At 40.0% G+C, this 15,501-nt stretch overlaps 1 protein-coding gene across 5 annotated transcripts in view; it reads right to left on the bottom strand.

Moving 5' to 3' along the window:
• ctu2 (cytosolic thiouridylase subunit 2 homolog (S. pombe)) overlaps positions 1-15,501 on the bottom strand; it is a 38,305-nt gene that overhangs the window by 21,053 nt on the left and 1,751 nt on the right. For 4 of the 5 annotated variants that reach the window (XM_048546422.2, XM_048546423.2, XM_059651722.1 and 1 more), the window contains 8 exons: positions 15,313-15,387; positions 12,685-12,763; positions 11,695-11,754; positions 10,296-10,356; positions 5,460-5,569; positions 4,946-5,313; positions 3,351-3,486; positions 1,392-1,523 (listed from right to left, as the gene is read on the bottom strand). In XM_048546422.2, the coding sequence (XP_048402379.2) occupies positions 1,392-1,523; positions 3,351-3,486; positions 4,946-5,313; positions 5,460-5,569; positions 10,296-10,356; positions 11,695-11,754; positions 12,685-12,763; positions 15,313-15,387 (1,021 nt within the window). Of the gene's footprint in view, positions 1-1,391; positions 1,524-3,350; positions 3,487-4,945; positions 5,314-5,459; positions 5,570-10,295; positions 10,357-11,694; positions 11,755-12,684; positions 12,764-15,312; positions 15,388-15,501 lie in introns of those variants that run through there. The other variant, XM_048546425.2, reaches the window with a different exon arrangement.

Raw genomic sequence — 15,501 nt, 5'->3', positions numbered from 1 at the left:
AAGAACTGTTTAAATGCAGAAAAGGCTAATAAATCTGGAAATGTTGCTTAAGAGGATAATCAAAAACTGGTGGCAGAAGCAGAAACAAGCAACTTCAAAATGAAACTGAATGGCACTTCAGGAAGTAAACTTGCAAGGCTACAGGCATAGAGTGGGGAAATGTGATTGGGTGGATTGCTCCACAGAATGTTCACATAACAGCTTGAATGCCCTCCTTCTGTGTCAAAATAATAAGATATCAATTTTCTGTAAAACTACCAAGCAAAAACATCAGTGTGCAGATATTGAAAAGCAAACGGAATGTTGTCATTTTTTGCAAGGTGAACACAATGTGAAAACAGGGAAGTTTTGCCACAGTTATAAAGAGTATTGTAGACCATATCTGAAATACTGTGTACAATTTTAATCTCTTTAAGAAAGGATATAAAAACATGAGAAGCAGTTCAGAGAAAGTTCACTCAACTGATACCTGGGTTGGGAGGGATCACCTTATGAGGAAAGACTGAATAGTGCTTATGTGTATCCATTGGAGCTTAGAGGAATTAAAAAAGTGGTCTTTTTGAAACTCACAGGAGTCTGAGGGTACTTGGTAGGTTGGATGCTGAAAGGATGTTTCTCCTTTTGGGAGAGAAACAACTAGGGACAGAATCTCAAAATAGGGGATTGCTCTTTCAAAACATCAAGGATCTTTGAACTCTTCTTCAGAGAATGATGGAGGCAGGGACATTGAATATCGTCAAAGCAATTCTTGACTAACGAGAGTTAAAAACACGTGGAATGAGGCCATAATAAGATTGGCCATGATCTTATTAAACAGCAAGGCAAGCTCAAAGAGACAAAAGTGTCTACTCCTCGTCCTTATTTACATGTTCAAAAAATTAAAGGGTAATGAGTACATGTGACATTTTCTTTCAAACACCCAGTTTAAGACTTTCCCATTAATATTGGGAATAGTTGATTCCTTGTTATAACTATGTAAATATCCAAAAAATCCAGGTAGCCTAATTTGCCAACTTGTATGGCAGCAAAAACTGTTTGAGATTGAGATATTACTGTATAAACAGTAATCAAGTCCCTCTGCTACTTGAACAAAGATGGCAATCTATTTGAAATATTGGGTTAACTATGAGGTGGCGTATTTAAACAGCAAAAATAAAATTTAGAAGTTAACAACATTTTGAGAAACTAATTTGAAAATTATTTTGTATGAGACCATATTCCCTTGGTCTTAAAATGTATTTGATATCTTAAACAAAACTATTCTGAAATTTCTTCTCCTGGATGTCACAAAAATACAAAATGTACATGTATTTTAGATTATGTGTTTTGCTAAATGTTTAATGATATAACAAACAGGACATTGTAGCCATTAAGTAAATGAATCATCTCACCTTTGTATCTAAAGCTGGAGTGAAAATATTTGGAACATCAAAGAGTTTATTGTAGAAGGCAATTTCTTTAGATGAGTACTCCCTCATTGGACGTACCATCATGATATCTCCATAACGATTATCTGAGAATCCCTATGTTCAGAAAAGAATGATATTTGGAAACAATTTCCTACATAATGGTTTAAAAGATAACACGTCAGTAGATATTTTGTTTGAAAATCAGTTACAATATAATGTTAAATGAAGTATAGAATTTCAACAGATAAAGTTATGCTGGTACAATTTACCATACTGGGAAAGTTTTGTTTGGTAAAGTATGAGGCATTCTTCTTTATATCCTCAATTAATGATTTAGACAACCATGGATAAATGTTACAATTTTGTCACGAGTGATTCTTAAATCAATAAGCGCACTTGAGTCATTATATATTTTTTTAAAAATCTATTCATTCATCAGATCAACACTTTAACAGCTGCTATCATAGAACAAACAGCCCTGCAGTAGCAATGTAAACAAAAACAATGTATATGCCAAGAAGTAAAAATAAGCCATACACTGTGGGTACTGTCTGGATTACTTCAAGACATAGATTAACACATCACTTTGACAAGGTGCTGCACAGGAGGCTGCTGAGTAAGATACAGGCCCAAGGTGCTAGCATGGATAGAAGATTGGTTGTCTGGCTGAAAGCAGAGACTGGGGATAAAAGGGTCTTTCTCAAGATGGCAGCCAGTGACAAGTGGTGTTCCGCAAGGGTCAGTGTTAGGACCATAACTTTTCACTTTAAACATTAATGATCTAGTGAAGGAATTGTGGGTATTCTGGCTAAGTTTGCAGACGATGCAAAGATAGGTAGAGGGGCAGGCAGTATTGAGGAGGTGGGGAGGCTGCAGAGGATTTGGACAGGTTAGGAGAGTGGGCAAAGAAGTGGCAGATGGAGTACAACATGGGAAAATGAGGGGTCATGCACTTTGGTAAGAATAATAAAACCATGGACTATTTTCTAAATGGGGTGAAAATTCAGAAGTCTGAAGTGCAAATATACTTGGGAGTTCTAGTCCAGGATTCTCTCAAGGTAAACCTGCAGGTTGAGTCAGTAGGCAGGAAGGCAAATGTAATGTTGGCATTTGTTTTGAGAGGACTTGAATATAAAGGCAGGAATGTACTACTGAGGCTTTATAAGGCCCTGATCAGGCCACATTTGAAGTACTGTGTGCAGTTTTGGGCCCCGTATCTCAGTAAGGATGTAATGGCCCTGGGACAGCTTCAGAGGAGGTTCACAAGAATGATCTCAGGAATGGAAAGTTTAACATATGAGGAACATTTGAGGACTCTGGGACTGTGTTCATTGCTGTTTAGAAGGATAAGTGGGGGATCTAATTGAAAACTAAAGAATACTGAATGGACTGGACAGGGTGGATGTAGGGAAGATGCTTCCATTAGTAGGAGAGACCAGGACCCAAGGGCACAGCCTTAGAGCAAAGGGAAGACCTTTTACAACGGAGGTAAGGTGAAACTTCTTCAGCCAGAGAGTGGTGCATCTATGAAATTCACTGCCACAGAAGGCTGTAGAGGCCAGGTCATTGAGTACTGAGATAGTTAAGTTCTAGATTATCAAGGGGATTAAGGGGTATATGGGGAGAAAGTGGGAGAATGAGGTTGAGGAACTCCTCAGCCATGACTGAATGTCGGAGCAGACTCGATGGACCGAACGTCTTAATTTCTGCTCCTAGGTCTTATGGTTTTACTTCAAGTACGGTTTGTAAATTTAATATTTGTCTGATTAAAGTATGTCCCTATAAAATCTAACCAAAGGCAGAGTTACAACCAGGCATTCACAATACACAAGTTTTTCAACGGAATGTTTCAAAATAAAACTTGGCATTGATTAATTAGCCAAAATACTCATCTTTCAAAGTACACTTTAAAAATAAATTACGGTTTGCTTTACTCCTTACTGTATCAACAGCAAGTGCGGCTCCACGTCCTAATGAAATATTAGTCAGAAGTTTTACTGCCAGTCGGGTACAGCTGTCTCCCATCATGATTTTTGTGTAACCTTTGATCCTTGCGGTATACAAGAGCAGATGATGTCTGTTGAAAAATTTTGTTTAAGAGATGTAAAACCCACAAAGACCAGAAAAAAGAACTATCTACAAAAAAAAAAGCTCAATCAAAAGGAACCAATATCAGATGTATTCTTATGCAAATGTTAGACAAGAATACAACATTTGTAAGAAACTCACAGCACTGCACTTTAGAAACGGTACTCTGATTCTAACTACTGTCTGCACAAGCAAACTAAACATCATAGCTCTATAGCACAGTGTGTGTTAATTTTTATAGTGATTCAGGTTTAAATGTAAAACCAGCAAGAAACATTTCAGTTCTACCTATATCACAAAAGGATTCATATTACTTTTCTACACTACAGAAATGACTACACTTGTGAAAGCATTTCATAGACCTCGAGTTGTTTTGGACATCTCTTGATGCTTTGGAAGATCTTTTTCCGTTTTAGGTTGCCTGTTAGGAATGATTGAACTAGATGCTAGAACAAGCAACTTGGGCCTAAAGATTGAATTATCACTGTCTGAACAATTCTGTTTGGAAGTGCACTTTAAAAGTGCCGAGTCATGAATGGATTTAGCTCAGCAGTGATGTGCAAATGGTTGCTTAACTTTATGCTCAACTGTCCAAATTCTCAAAGACTCGTCACTTTAGCAAGATATCAGAGAATCTACACACATGCAACAAATCCTATGGAATGGTCAGCTGCTTTCGGAAAAATGGGTACAGAGTTAAAAATGGTAATAGACATGGATTAGAAAGGGTACAGAGGACTTTTACCAGGATGGTATTGTAAATGAGGAATTCAGCTCTAAAGATCAGCTAAAAAGATTCTCTTGAGAATTGAAAAAGTTAAGAGGCATCCTGGCAGAGAGAGGGAGAAGTTATTCCCCTTGGCAAGTGGGTCAATAAGCCAAGATCAAATTTGAATTCACTGGCAAAGATCTAAATGGAAGATGAAATTTTTTCTCAGTTATCGGGATCTGGAACTCTGTACATGAAAAGGTGCTGGAAGCAGTTTCCACAAATAAATCTGAAAGGGAGTTGGTCAGGTATCTGAGATCATGTAATTTCCATGGCTGGACAAAAAGCAGCCTCAAGTAACTAAGCACATTGTGCTTTCAAATAGCTATCACAGGCATGACCAGCTAATTGTATTTCTATATTGTAAATTTCTACAATTCTGTGAAAATCAGAGACAAAATATACCTAAAAGACTGTCATTGAATAGAGACTACCACTCATTTCAATTGATTTTATATGTAGGTCTTTGCTTCTAACAAATAAGACACTGGCCAATTATTGCTGAAATTTTGATAGAGCATTATCTATTTTCAGTAATATGAAAAAAATAGAATAACAACGTATGAAGTCAATGAAAGTAGAAACGTCAATTTTGGGGATTACTGTAACAAATTATGACCCAGTTTTAAAGGCATAACATTAAGGTCTATGAAGAAACATCAAAGATTTCTTTTTTTACCGTAATGTTTGCAGCAATTCCTCTTTAGCAGTCAGTGTCTTTATCGAACTGAACAATTCTTTTATTGCCTCAGTTTGTGTCAGGTTAAATGGCCACTTTCCACTGGTGGAAGCTTCTGTGAAGGTGTTTCCAGTATTTTCTTTACTAAAAAGGTCACAGATATTGAGCTGAGCAAGTTTTGTTTGAACCTGTTCTTCTGTATCTGTGACATTCAACTGCTCCACAACTGTAGGTCTTTGCTCTGTCTGACTAAGCGTCTCTCGCTGCTTTTGTAGGAAACCATCCACTGCCTCTTTATAATTCTCACCATGATGACTTGCTGGACTGGAGCAAACATTCTGTAGCATGGAATTAGGCAATTTGAACACCTACAGAACAAAAGCAGTCAAGGCAAGAAATAAAAATTTTCTATAAATGACATCAATTTCACTTGTGATTTAAAAAAACCTCAGGCTCTATTTCTGAAACTTCTATAATGTCTGAATTTTGAAAATACTTTGGAAAAAAACAATACCTCTTCCAAATAGACTATATGGTAGGGGAATCCTGAAGTCTGGAATATGGCTTCCAGCTGCGTTAAAGTTGCCCTTCTTTCTTCTAGACTCCTACCACACACTGCACCCTCTGTAGAAGGGACATGAAACAAATGTTAACAATTTTCCTTTTATGTGAAGCAAGTGTTGATGCATACACATTCACAAACATTGGCTTGCCTAGTTCATTTTTAAGCACTGCAACATTGCCTGCCTCAATTCACTGCACAATTACTCTTTCTGCCTAATGCAGACAACAGAGAACATAACAAATATGAAAAGGTTAGAGGATCACAAAAAAAATTGAGAAGCAAAACAAAACTACAAAAGGTAAATTTATCAAGAGATTTAAATATTGGAGTGTTCTACAATGGCTCAGATGTTCCGATCAGGGTCAGACCCCCTTTTTCTGACCCTGGAGTTTACAGTTACCTACTTACATTTAAATGTCTTCTGTGCTGGAGATTCCTGGGCAGAGATAATCTGTTATAAACATGACCTGGAATCCACAAAATTAGCAGCACAGAAGATCTTCACAGAAACTTTCCTAGCCCTTTTGCAGCAGTCAGTGTACCAAGTTCTATGTTTAAATGACCACCAGCATAACCAGCCACTCTGACACGTCCTATGAAAGGGTAATCGCACAAAGCAAGCGTGGGATTAGAATGGCAGTCAGTCAGGCTTTTTTTTGTGGGGTCATGGTAAAGAGGGCCAGATGGATGATGAGGGGTACAGGGCCAGATAAGCATGACTCTACGGGGATGAATGAATGCTTAAGAGGAAATGTGGGTGAGAAGATTGGGGAACCATATTTGGGATATCAGTTTATTCCAACAGGTGGGTATTGACTTTGGAGCTGGTGTGTATTGTACCAGGTATAACAGTTCAAAGGTTTTGTCATGCTGAAGGTGTGTGTCTGGTGCAGCATGTTTGTTGGTAGGGCTCTCGAGAATCAGGAATAGTATAGTTGAGGGTCTCAATTTAATACTTACCCAAGTGTTAGATTATGCTTTTAATCCTCTAATTCTTCCTAGGTAACTATCAGTTTAACTAAGTCAGAACCCTCCAAAATTTCTGAGGTGAAGAAGTTTACGTGGAGTGTTCCAGACACAGGCAAATTCCTGATCAGAAGTTTCAATTTCCCAGGCAATTTCCATGTAGTCTGCTACAGCAGGGATTTTGCACGGCCTCAATACTCAACTCCAGGCTGCATTACTCCAATGACTCTCTGGTCATTGGAATATCTGAACCATAAAGAACAAGACAACCATGCAACACACCAGATACACTCAGATAGTGACCACAAAATAGTGGAAATATTGAAGTTTCTTTACCACAGTATTTACCATGGAAACCAATAACTTGGACAAGACATTCGAAGAAATCTAAAAAGATGTCAGTGCACACAATATAGAAAAGGAAGATAATAAAATGTGAGGCTGGATGAACACAGCAGGCCAAGCAGCATCTCAGGAGCACAAAAGCTGACGTTTCGGGCCTAGACCCTTCATCAGAGAGGGGGATGGGGGGAGGGAACTGGAATAAATAGGGAGAGAGGGGGAGGCGGACCGAAGATGTAGAGTAAAGAAGATAGGTGGAGAGGGTGTAGGTGGGGAGGTAGGGAGGGGATAGGTCAGTCCAGGGAAGACGGACAGGTCAAGGAGGTGGGATGAGGTTAGTAGGTAGCTGGGGGTGCGGCTTGGGGTGGGAGGAAGGGATGGGTGAGAGGAAGAACCGGTTAGGGAGGCAGAGACAGGTTGGACTGGTTTTGGGATGCGGTGGGTGGGGGGGAAGAGCTGGGCTGGTTGTGTGGTGCAGTGGGGGGAGGGGATGCACTGGGCTGGTTTAGGGATGCAGTAGGGGAAGGGGAGATTTTGAAACTGGTGAAGTCCACATTGATACCATATGGCTGCAGGGTTCCCAGGCGGAATATGAGTTGCTGTTCCTGCAACCTTCGGGTGGCATCATTGTGGCAGTGCAGGAGGCCCATGATGGACATGTCATCAAGAGAATGGGAGGGGGAGTGGAAATGGTTTGCGACTGGGAGGTGCAGTTGTTTGTTGCGAACTGAGCGGAGGTGTTCTGCAAAGCGGTCCCCAAGCCTCCGCTTGGTTTCCCCAATGTAGAGGAAGCCGCACCGGGTACAGTGGATGCAGTATACCACATTGGCAGATGTGCAGGTGAATCTCTGCTTAATGTGGAATGTCATCTTGGGGCCTGGGATGGGGGTGAGGGAGGAGGTGTGGGGACAAGTGTAGCATTTCCTGCGGTTGCAGGGGAAGGTGCCGGGTGTGGTGGGGTTGGAGGGCAGTGTGGAGCGAACAAGGGAGTCACGGAGAGAGTGGTCTCTCCGGAAAGCAGACAGGGGAGGGGATGGAAAAATGTCTTGGGTGGTGGGGTCGGATTGTAAATGGCGGAAGTGTCGGAGGATAATGCGTTGTATCCGGAGGTTGGTGGGGTGGTGTGTGAGAACGAGGGGGATCCTCTTGGGGTGGTTGTGGCGGGGGCGGGGTGTGAGGGATGTGTCGCGGGAAATGCGGGAGACGCGGTCAAGGGCGTTCTCAATCACCGTGGGGGGAAAGTTGCGGTCCTTAAAGAACTTGGACATCTGGGATGTGCGGGAGTGGAATGTCTTATCGTGGGAGCAGATGCGGCGGAGGCGGAGGAATTGGGAATAGGGGATGGAATTTTTGCAGGAGGGTGGGTGGGAGGAGGTGTATTCTAGGTAGCTGTGGGAGTCGGTGGGCTTGAAATGGACATCAGTTACAAGCTGGTTGCCTGAGATGGAGACTGAGAGGTCCAGGAAGGTGAGGGATGTGCTGGAGATGGCCCAGGTGAACTGAAGGTTGGGGTGGAAGGTGTTGGTGAAGTGGATGAACTGTTCGAGCTCCTCTGGGGAGCAAGAGGCAGCGCCGATACAGTCATCAATGTACCGGAGGAAGAGGTGGGGTTTGGGGCCTGTGTAGGTGCGGAAGAGGGACTGTTCCACGTAACCTACAAGGAGGCAGGCATAGCTGGGGCCCATGCGGGTGCCCATGGCCACCCCCTTAGTCTGTAGGAAGTGGGAGGAGTCAAAAGAGAAGTTGTTGAGTGTGAGGACGAGTTCAGCTAGGCGGATGAGAGTGTCGGTGGAGGGGGCCTGGTCGGGCCTGCGGGACAGGAAGAAGCGGAGGGCCTTGAGGCCATCTCCATGCGGAATGCAGGTGTACAGGGACTGGACGTCCATGGTGAATATGAGGTGTTGGGGGCCAGGGAATTGGAAGTCCTGGAGGAGGTGGAGGGCGTGGGTGGTGTCACGGACATAGGTGGGGAGTTCCTGGACCAAAGGGGAGAAAATGGAGTCCAGATAGGTGGAGATGAGTTCGGTGGGGCAGGAGCAGGCTGAGACGATGGGTCGACCAGGGCAGGCAGGTTTGTGGATTTTGGGAAGGAGATAGAAACGGGCCGTGCGGGGTTGGGGAACAATGAGGTTGGAGGCTGTGGGTGGGAGGTCCCCTGAGGTGATTCCAGTTCCCTCCCCCCATCCCCCTCTCTGATGAAGGGTCTAGGCCCGAAACGTCAGCTTTTGTGCTCCTGAGATGCTGCTTGGCCTGCTGTGTTCATCCAGCCTCACATTTTATTATCTTGGAATCTCCAGCATCTGCAGTTCCCATTATCTCTGATAGAAAAGGAAGAGATAGTTAAGAATATAGCAAAACTTAACAGATAAGGCCCCTGGGCCTGATGACACACTAAATTACAGATTATTGATCAGGATTGGATTTTCAGGAATGAGCTCTCATCCTCATGACACTGCAGAGAGTGAACATCCAATCTGCTTGGGAGGTAGCTATTGTAGGCTGGATATCCTGACTTGGAGGATGGTGCCAGAATCTACAGCCTCAGGCAACTAATAACATGAGTCATGCAAAATAGCCCGTGAATTCCAGAGCTGAAGGAGGCAGGCATCCCACGATTTCCTCTGTTAAGGAGCTTCTGCCTTCTCAATGTTAAATTCCAGTCTATGTAGCACCTCTGTTCTTCAGCCCTGGTCTAGCTTTGGTACTATTCTCGCTCTCTGATTTCATAAGATCATAAGAAATAGGAATGTGATTAGGCCACTCAGAATTTTGAGCATGCTTTGAGAATAAATAAGATGATGGATGATCTTAATGTGGTCTTAACTGCTACTTACTTGTTGAACCTCAAAACCCTTAACTCTGCTATCAATAAAACAAACTAAAACAACCTTTAAATATCTAGCCTCCATGGTGCTGTGGAAGAGAATTCCTAAGACATGGAATCCTCTCAGAGAAGAAATTTATCACTTTTGTCCATCTATCCATCAGAATTTAACACTTTGGAACTTTCTCTCCAATCTTACACTGTTTTGTGACCTCTTCCTACTCCTTCAAAAGCCTTTACCTCTTTGTTCAAGTCTTTTTAGAACAACTGCAATGTTTAGATCGCCAGAATACAGAAGTTTTGTTTAAACTTTGATGATTCTTTAATGTCTCATTTTTAATGTGATAAATCACTTTATTTTGACTTTGATATTAATCACACTAAATTCAATAAACCAATGGCCACCGATCAATGTTCCTTCTCTATCCCTACAAAGTCAGATGTTGTATTGAGAGCTGAAATGCCCAATAACCATGAATAAATGGCCGAATGGCCTTACTTCCACTCCTATGTCTTATGGAGTACCACAATATTTATCAATAATTAGTGATCATTAGTTATATTACATCAAATTTCAGCTGAAAAATGAAAACAAAGCACTTAAACTACCTATATGTCCATTATATAAAATGTCAAAGTAGGCAATGACGCACCATCTATATGGACTATCCCAGGACAAAAACGTAACTTCTTTGGAGCCTCGCGACATAAACCCTAAAAGAGAAACAACAGTTAATTAGAATTATCCGATATAAAGCTATTTGATTAACAATATAACCTTATTTAAAGCAAAATTATGCAGCCATTTTTAGAACTGTATGAATTAACAGTAATTTCATCTTCCTTCTTCCAAAATTTCAAAGTAACAATGTACTACACCCAATGACAATAGCTTGTTAACTTTATGCTGAATCAAATTTCTGAATTAAATCAACTTTAGGGGCAATGTTCTATTTAAATACACAATCAAATTTTAACAGCACTAACAGGAAATACAGTGTTGTAGCATCTGCTGTTCTACTTGATATACATTAATGGCTTAGACTAAAGTATACAAGGCACAATTTCAAAATTTGCAGAGACAAAACTTGATGTCATGAATTGCAAGAAGATTGTTGATAGAAGTTTGAGGACATAAACAGATCAAAGGAATGAGAAGATATACCTGACACATTGCATTTGCAATGCATTTTTGAAGGAAAACCAAGGAAAGGCAATGTAACTGCCTCTATTCTAAAGGGGCTTCAATACAAAGGCAACAGAGGTATATGCGAACAAATCACTGAAGGCCACAGGCAAGGTTGAGAAAGCAGTTAAACACATATATAGTATCCTAGGCTATACAACTGGAAGCACACAATCCAAAAGTAGGGATGTTATGGCGAACGTTTAGAAACACTAATCAGGCCTTAACTGGAGCACTGTATTAAATTCTTAGCACTACACGTGTGAATGCTTCCGCGCGATCCAAAAATGATTCAAGAAAATGATTGCAGAGATGGGGGATTTAGAAACAAAAAGACAAAGTTATTTGATAGTCAACTTGATTTTGAATGTTTCTAAGTGATGAATAGAGCAAAACAATGTGACAAAAAACAGAACACAAAGATTTAAGATCACTGGTAAATAAATCTACAAGCGACATGAGAATTTTTATTCATGAAGTGGCTATGATTTTAAATATTATGCCCTGCCTGAAGGGGTGCTAAGGTAGATGTAATCTTCGCTTTCAAAACAGAATTAAATAAGTAAATGAATGGAAGACAGAGCGCTATGGCGAAAGGTGGAAGAATGAGACTAGCTAAATTGTTCCAACAGAAAGCCATTACAGGCACGCTGGGAACAGGCACATTCTGTGATGTATCCATTCCACAATTCTAAAATGTTAACAAATACTCTAAACTGACAGAAAAATGTTGGGATTACAAATCAACAACACTTAAGGATGCATTACCCTAAAAATTAATAAACTATTGTTAATGATTTATTTTAGCACATGTAGACCACTGTTGAGAAAGGAAGCTAAGTTTGATATTACTTGTATTACAGTACCTCTTGAACCTGGCAGAGCATTGCACTAGATGTGGGACCACCTGATAAAGCCAGTAAGACCTGTATGAAAATTATCAAAAAGAATTAAGGACAGAAACATGGATATTTCTAGCCATTTCTACAAAGTCTACCAACAGGCAATCTAACTTTGAATTAACAATTTCATGATTGGCGGATTCTAACTTCTTTTTCAGAAGTGAGTTTATATTCAGCTCAACATATGAAATAATTTCACATGACACCAGCAGTATGCTGTCTCACAGGGACCGGGTTTAATTTCAGCCTTGGGCAACGGGAGTTTGAATGTTCTTCCCCGTGTCTGTGTGGCTTTCCTTTGGGTGCTCTCTTTTCTTCACACAGCCCAAAGATGTGCAGTTTAGGTGGACTGACCATTCCACAAAAAAAAAATCATCCCGTAGTGTCCAAGAAAGTGCAGCTTAGGTGGGTTAGCCATGGTTAAAAACCCCATGCAGGGTTATGAGGATGGGGTCGGGCTGGTGGGTCTGGGTGGGATATTTTTCAGAGGGTCGGTGCAGACTTGATGGGCCAAACAGCCTCTTTCTGCACTATAGGGTGTTTGTGGCTTCTGGCACTGAAAGATACCATTCAGCCCATTGCATCCGTGTCAATTCTTCTCACAATGAATAAAATCATATTGGTGATGTTCAATAATGCAGCTCCCCTGACAGTTACTACATTTCTAGCTGATCTCAATTCTGATAAAAGGTCACAGAGCTGAAATGTTAACTTTTTCTCCCTCCATAAATGTGACCTAACTTTAGAATTTCCAGCAATTTTTACTACAATTCAGTAACTCCTGTTGAAAAGCATTAGGTTCAAATTTAATAGCCACTATTCTCAATTTAACAGCTAATCAAGTCCTCAAGCTGGCTGTGTAATAAAAAGTTTATTGTATTAAATCCAGACTAGGATATTTTATTTCATAAAAATGCAAGTTTTACAGCAAATATCCATCTTTGTATAACCTACCTGCTCTCCTGGAAAAATTAAGCGCGTCTTCCCTAGTATGGCACGGAATTTGTGTACAAAATATTCTTTAAAGCAGGATCTGAGAGAAAAGGTACATAACCAATAACCTGTGGTTAGCTGTAGCATTCTGGATTTTCAGGTACTTCTAATGCTTTTATTCAACAATTACAATTAAACTAGACAAAATATGCAGGAAAAAATGGAAAGTTTACTTAATTGTTTTCATGCACACAAAGTGGGTGTTATTGGTAAGATCAGCATTTAGCCAGAAACAACTGGCCATGCTAAATTGTCCGTAGTGTTCAGGGATGTGTGGGTTATAGGGGGATGGGTCTGGGTGGGCCGCTTCAAGTGGTGGTGTGGACTTGCTGGGCCAAAGGTTCTGTTTCCACACTGTAGGAAGTCTAATCTAAATTGGACTTAAGAAGAAGTTTGCGAACACAACATGAATGTTTCTTGAAAAGGGCTGGCAAGCACTAAGCCATTTTGAGCGCAATAAGCATCAACCACATTATTTGAGTCATATATAGGCCAGTAAAGGATGGCAGGGTTCCTTTCCTAAGAGGACATGGTGAATCAGATAGGTTTTTAATAATCCAGTAATTACATGGATATTGTTATTATATTAGCTTTCTAATATCATCTCATGTAATAAATTAAAATCATCAGCTGCCATGGTGGGATTTAAACTGTATCCAAATTACTACTCTAGGTCTCCAGATTGATAGTTTAGTAATATAGCCACTATGTTATCCTATCCTTTATTTAGGCCCACACTTTTGTGAAAATTTTCTCTAGGTATCCTCTCAAAATCTTTATAAATTTGAATTCTGTAACATCATGTTCCAGACAAAGCCATAATTTAGAAACCTTTATTGAAAACTCTTGATATCCTTATAAAATTTTCATTCTACCCTTTTCCCACTTCCAATGTGTTTCCCATCATTCAGCGTACAGGACAGCACGCTATTCTCAAAATTATGATCTAACCAATTATCTGTACAAACATGATTTCCTTTTTAGGAAATGTAACATTTCCACTTCTAAAACTCATTCGTAAGACCATGAGAAACCAAAATCAAGTAACTCATATGCTTCCCCAAGCCTGGTTCACCACTTTTTTTGCTAAATGGCCAAACCATAATCCCAAGATCATGATGTCTAGTTCTAGACAGAATAATACAATCTCTTATTATAAACTTTGTCAAGTCCTAAATATTTTATAGAACTATGAGATCACCTCTTCTTCCTCTTAATTCCAGAAAGTACAAGTCTATTCCACTCACTCTCTTTCCATTGGATGTCCTCTCATCCCAGGAAATTCTGTTGCAACTTCTCAAAAGAGTACAGAAAACACACTGTACACTCCAGATGTTGTCTCAAACTTTGTAACTGCAGCAAGATTTCACTAATTTCATATTTGTAAAGACGATATTTCTTTATTTTTCTGTGTATTTTTAATAATGGACTGAAATGGAAAAGAACTGTTTTAAAAACTGAGGACTGCTTACAGATTACTGCATATTATTGAAAGCAAGAAACCTGAAACTCATTGTAAGCACTACTTACACGTCTGCTTGTTCAAGTAGTAGTTGATGTATAGTTTGCAGACGAGCTGGAATTGAGGATGTGTACTAATGAAGATTCAGCCAGAAACAAGCAGCTGATTTATCTGGGAACTAGTGACCTGTTCTGTGACCAAAACTTCTGCCTGCCAACACTGTACAATTGGTTCTCAGATAGCTGGAGCGTGTTTAGGGCTATGAACACGAGGGGGGGAATTGGTCAGATCTCCACCAGCTCAGTTCTTAGTTTGAAAATCAATAACATCTATTTTCTTACACAGTTTAATTTGCCATAGTTTTGACCATTCACAATCAAGCAACATTTCCATCTGCAATGCATACAATTCAATATCTTTAGAACATTGTCAAACCTGGATGGAAAGCTTTATATCAATTAACAACTTCAGGATAGAGTGATTATCTGAGGATCCAGCATGGATCCTTGCAGGACATATCCTGCAGATTAGAATATCTGTCCATTATCCTTATTGTCTGCCCCTTCCACTCATCCAGGATCCTGATGAGGCAAAGAATTTGCCTCTGATTTCATTACCTTCAACTTTAGCTACAGTCTCTAATGAAGAGCTTTACCAAGGCTGAAAGACCTTGTAATCTTGTAACACTCTTCTATGTACTTCTTTTACCAATTCTTTCCAACCTTCAATAAGATTCTTCAAACATGGCTTACACCTTTAAAAGTTCCTACCACCCTGTCCAAATCAGCTCAAAAATGTCAAAGTCTTCATACCTTTAATTGTTTAGATGAGGAATTTCCAACAACAGACGAAGATTAGCTGTTCCTTCCATCACTTTTCTCAACTTTAAAGTTTTTAAACTTAGTATTCAATCTAACTTCTATTTATATTATTGGTAACATCCGCTATCCTTAGTGGAAATATATTCAACTGGATTTATGGCATACATTCAACATTATCTACGTAAATATTGCAACATATTTGCTGAAAGGCCTATTCCTGTCCTGATATTCCTTTCAATTGACAACTGATATCCCCAAGAAAATGTATTGTTTTGGAATTTGTAAGCGCATATATTGGATACTTACTTACAAAATGCATCGCCAGCTCGAATGACCAACACTGCTGACGTGTCCTTACACTTCATACATTTCTGTGCAACACTGCAGGAAAATTCATGTTATAAAATAAATTTTAAAAACGTATTTAGAGATTTCCTTTGAACTTCTTCTGAACAATTCAAATCTCGATAAATGGTTCAAAATGACACAGTAAGC

This window comes from Stegostoma tigrinum, chromosome 16 (assembly GCF_030684315.1).
Source record: "Stegostoma tigrinum isolate sSteTig4 chromosome 16, sSteTig4.hap1, whole genome shotgun sequence".
Taxonomy (NCBI): domain Eukaryota; kingdom Metazoa; phylum Chordata; class Chondrichthyes; order Orectolobiformes; family Stegostomatidae; genus Stegostoma; species Stegostoma tigrinum.
This window is presented reverse-complemented; position numbering and strand designations above follow the sequence as displayed.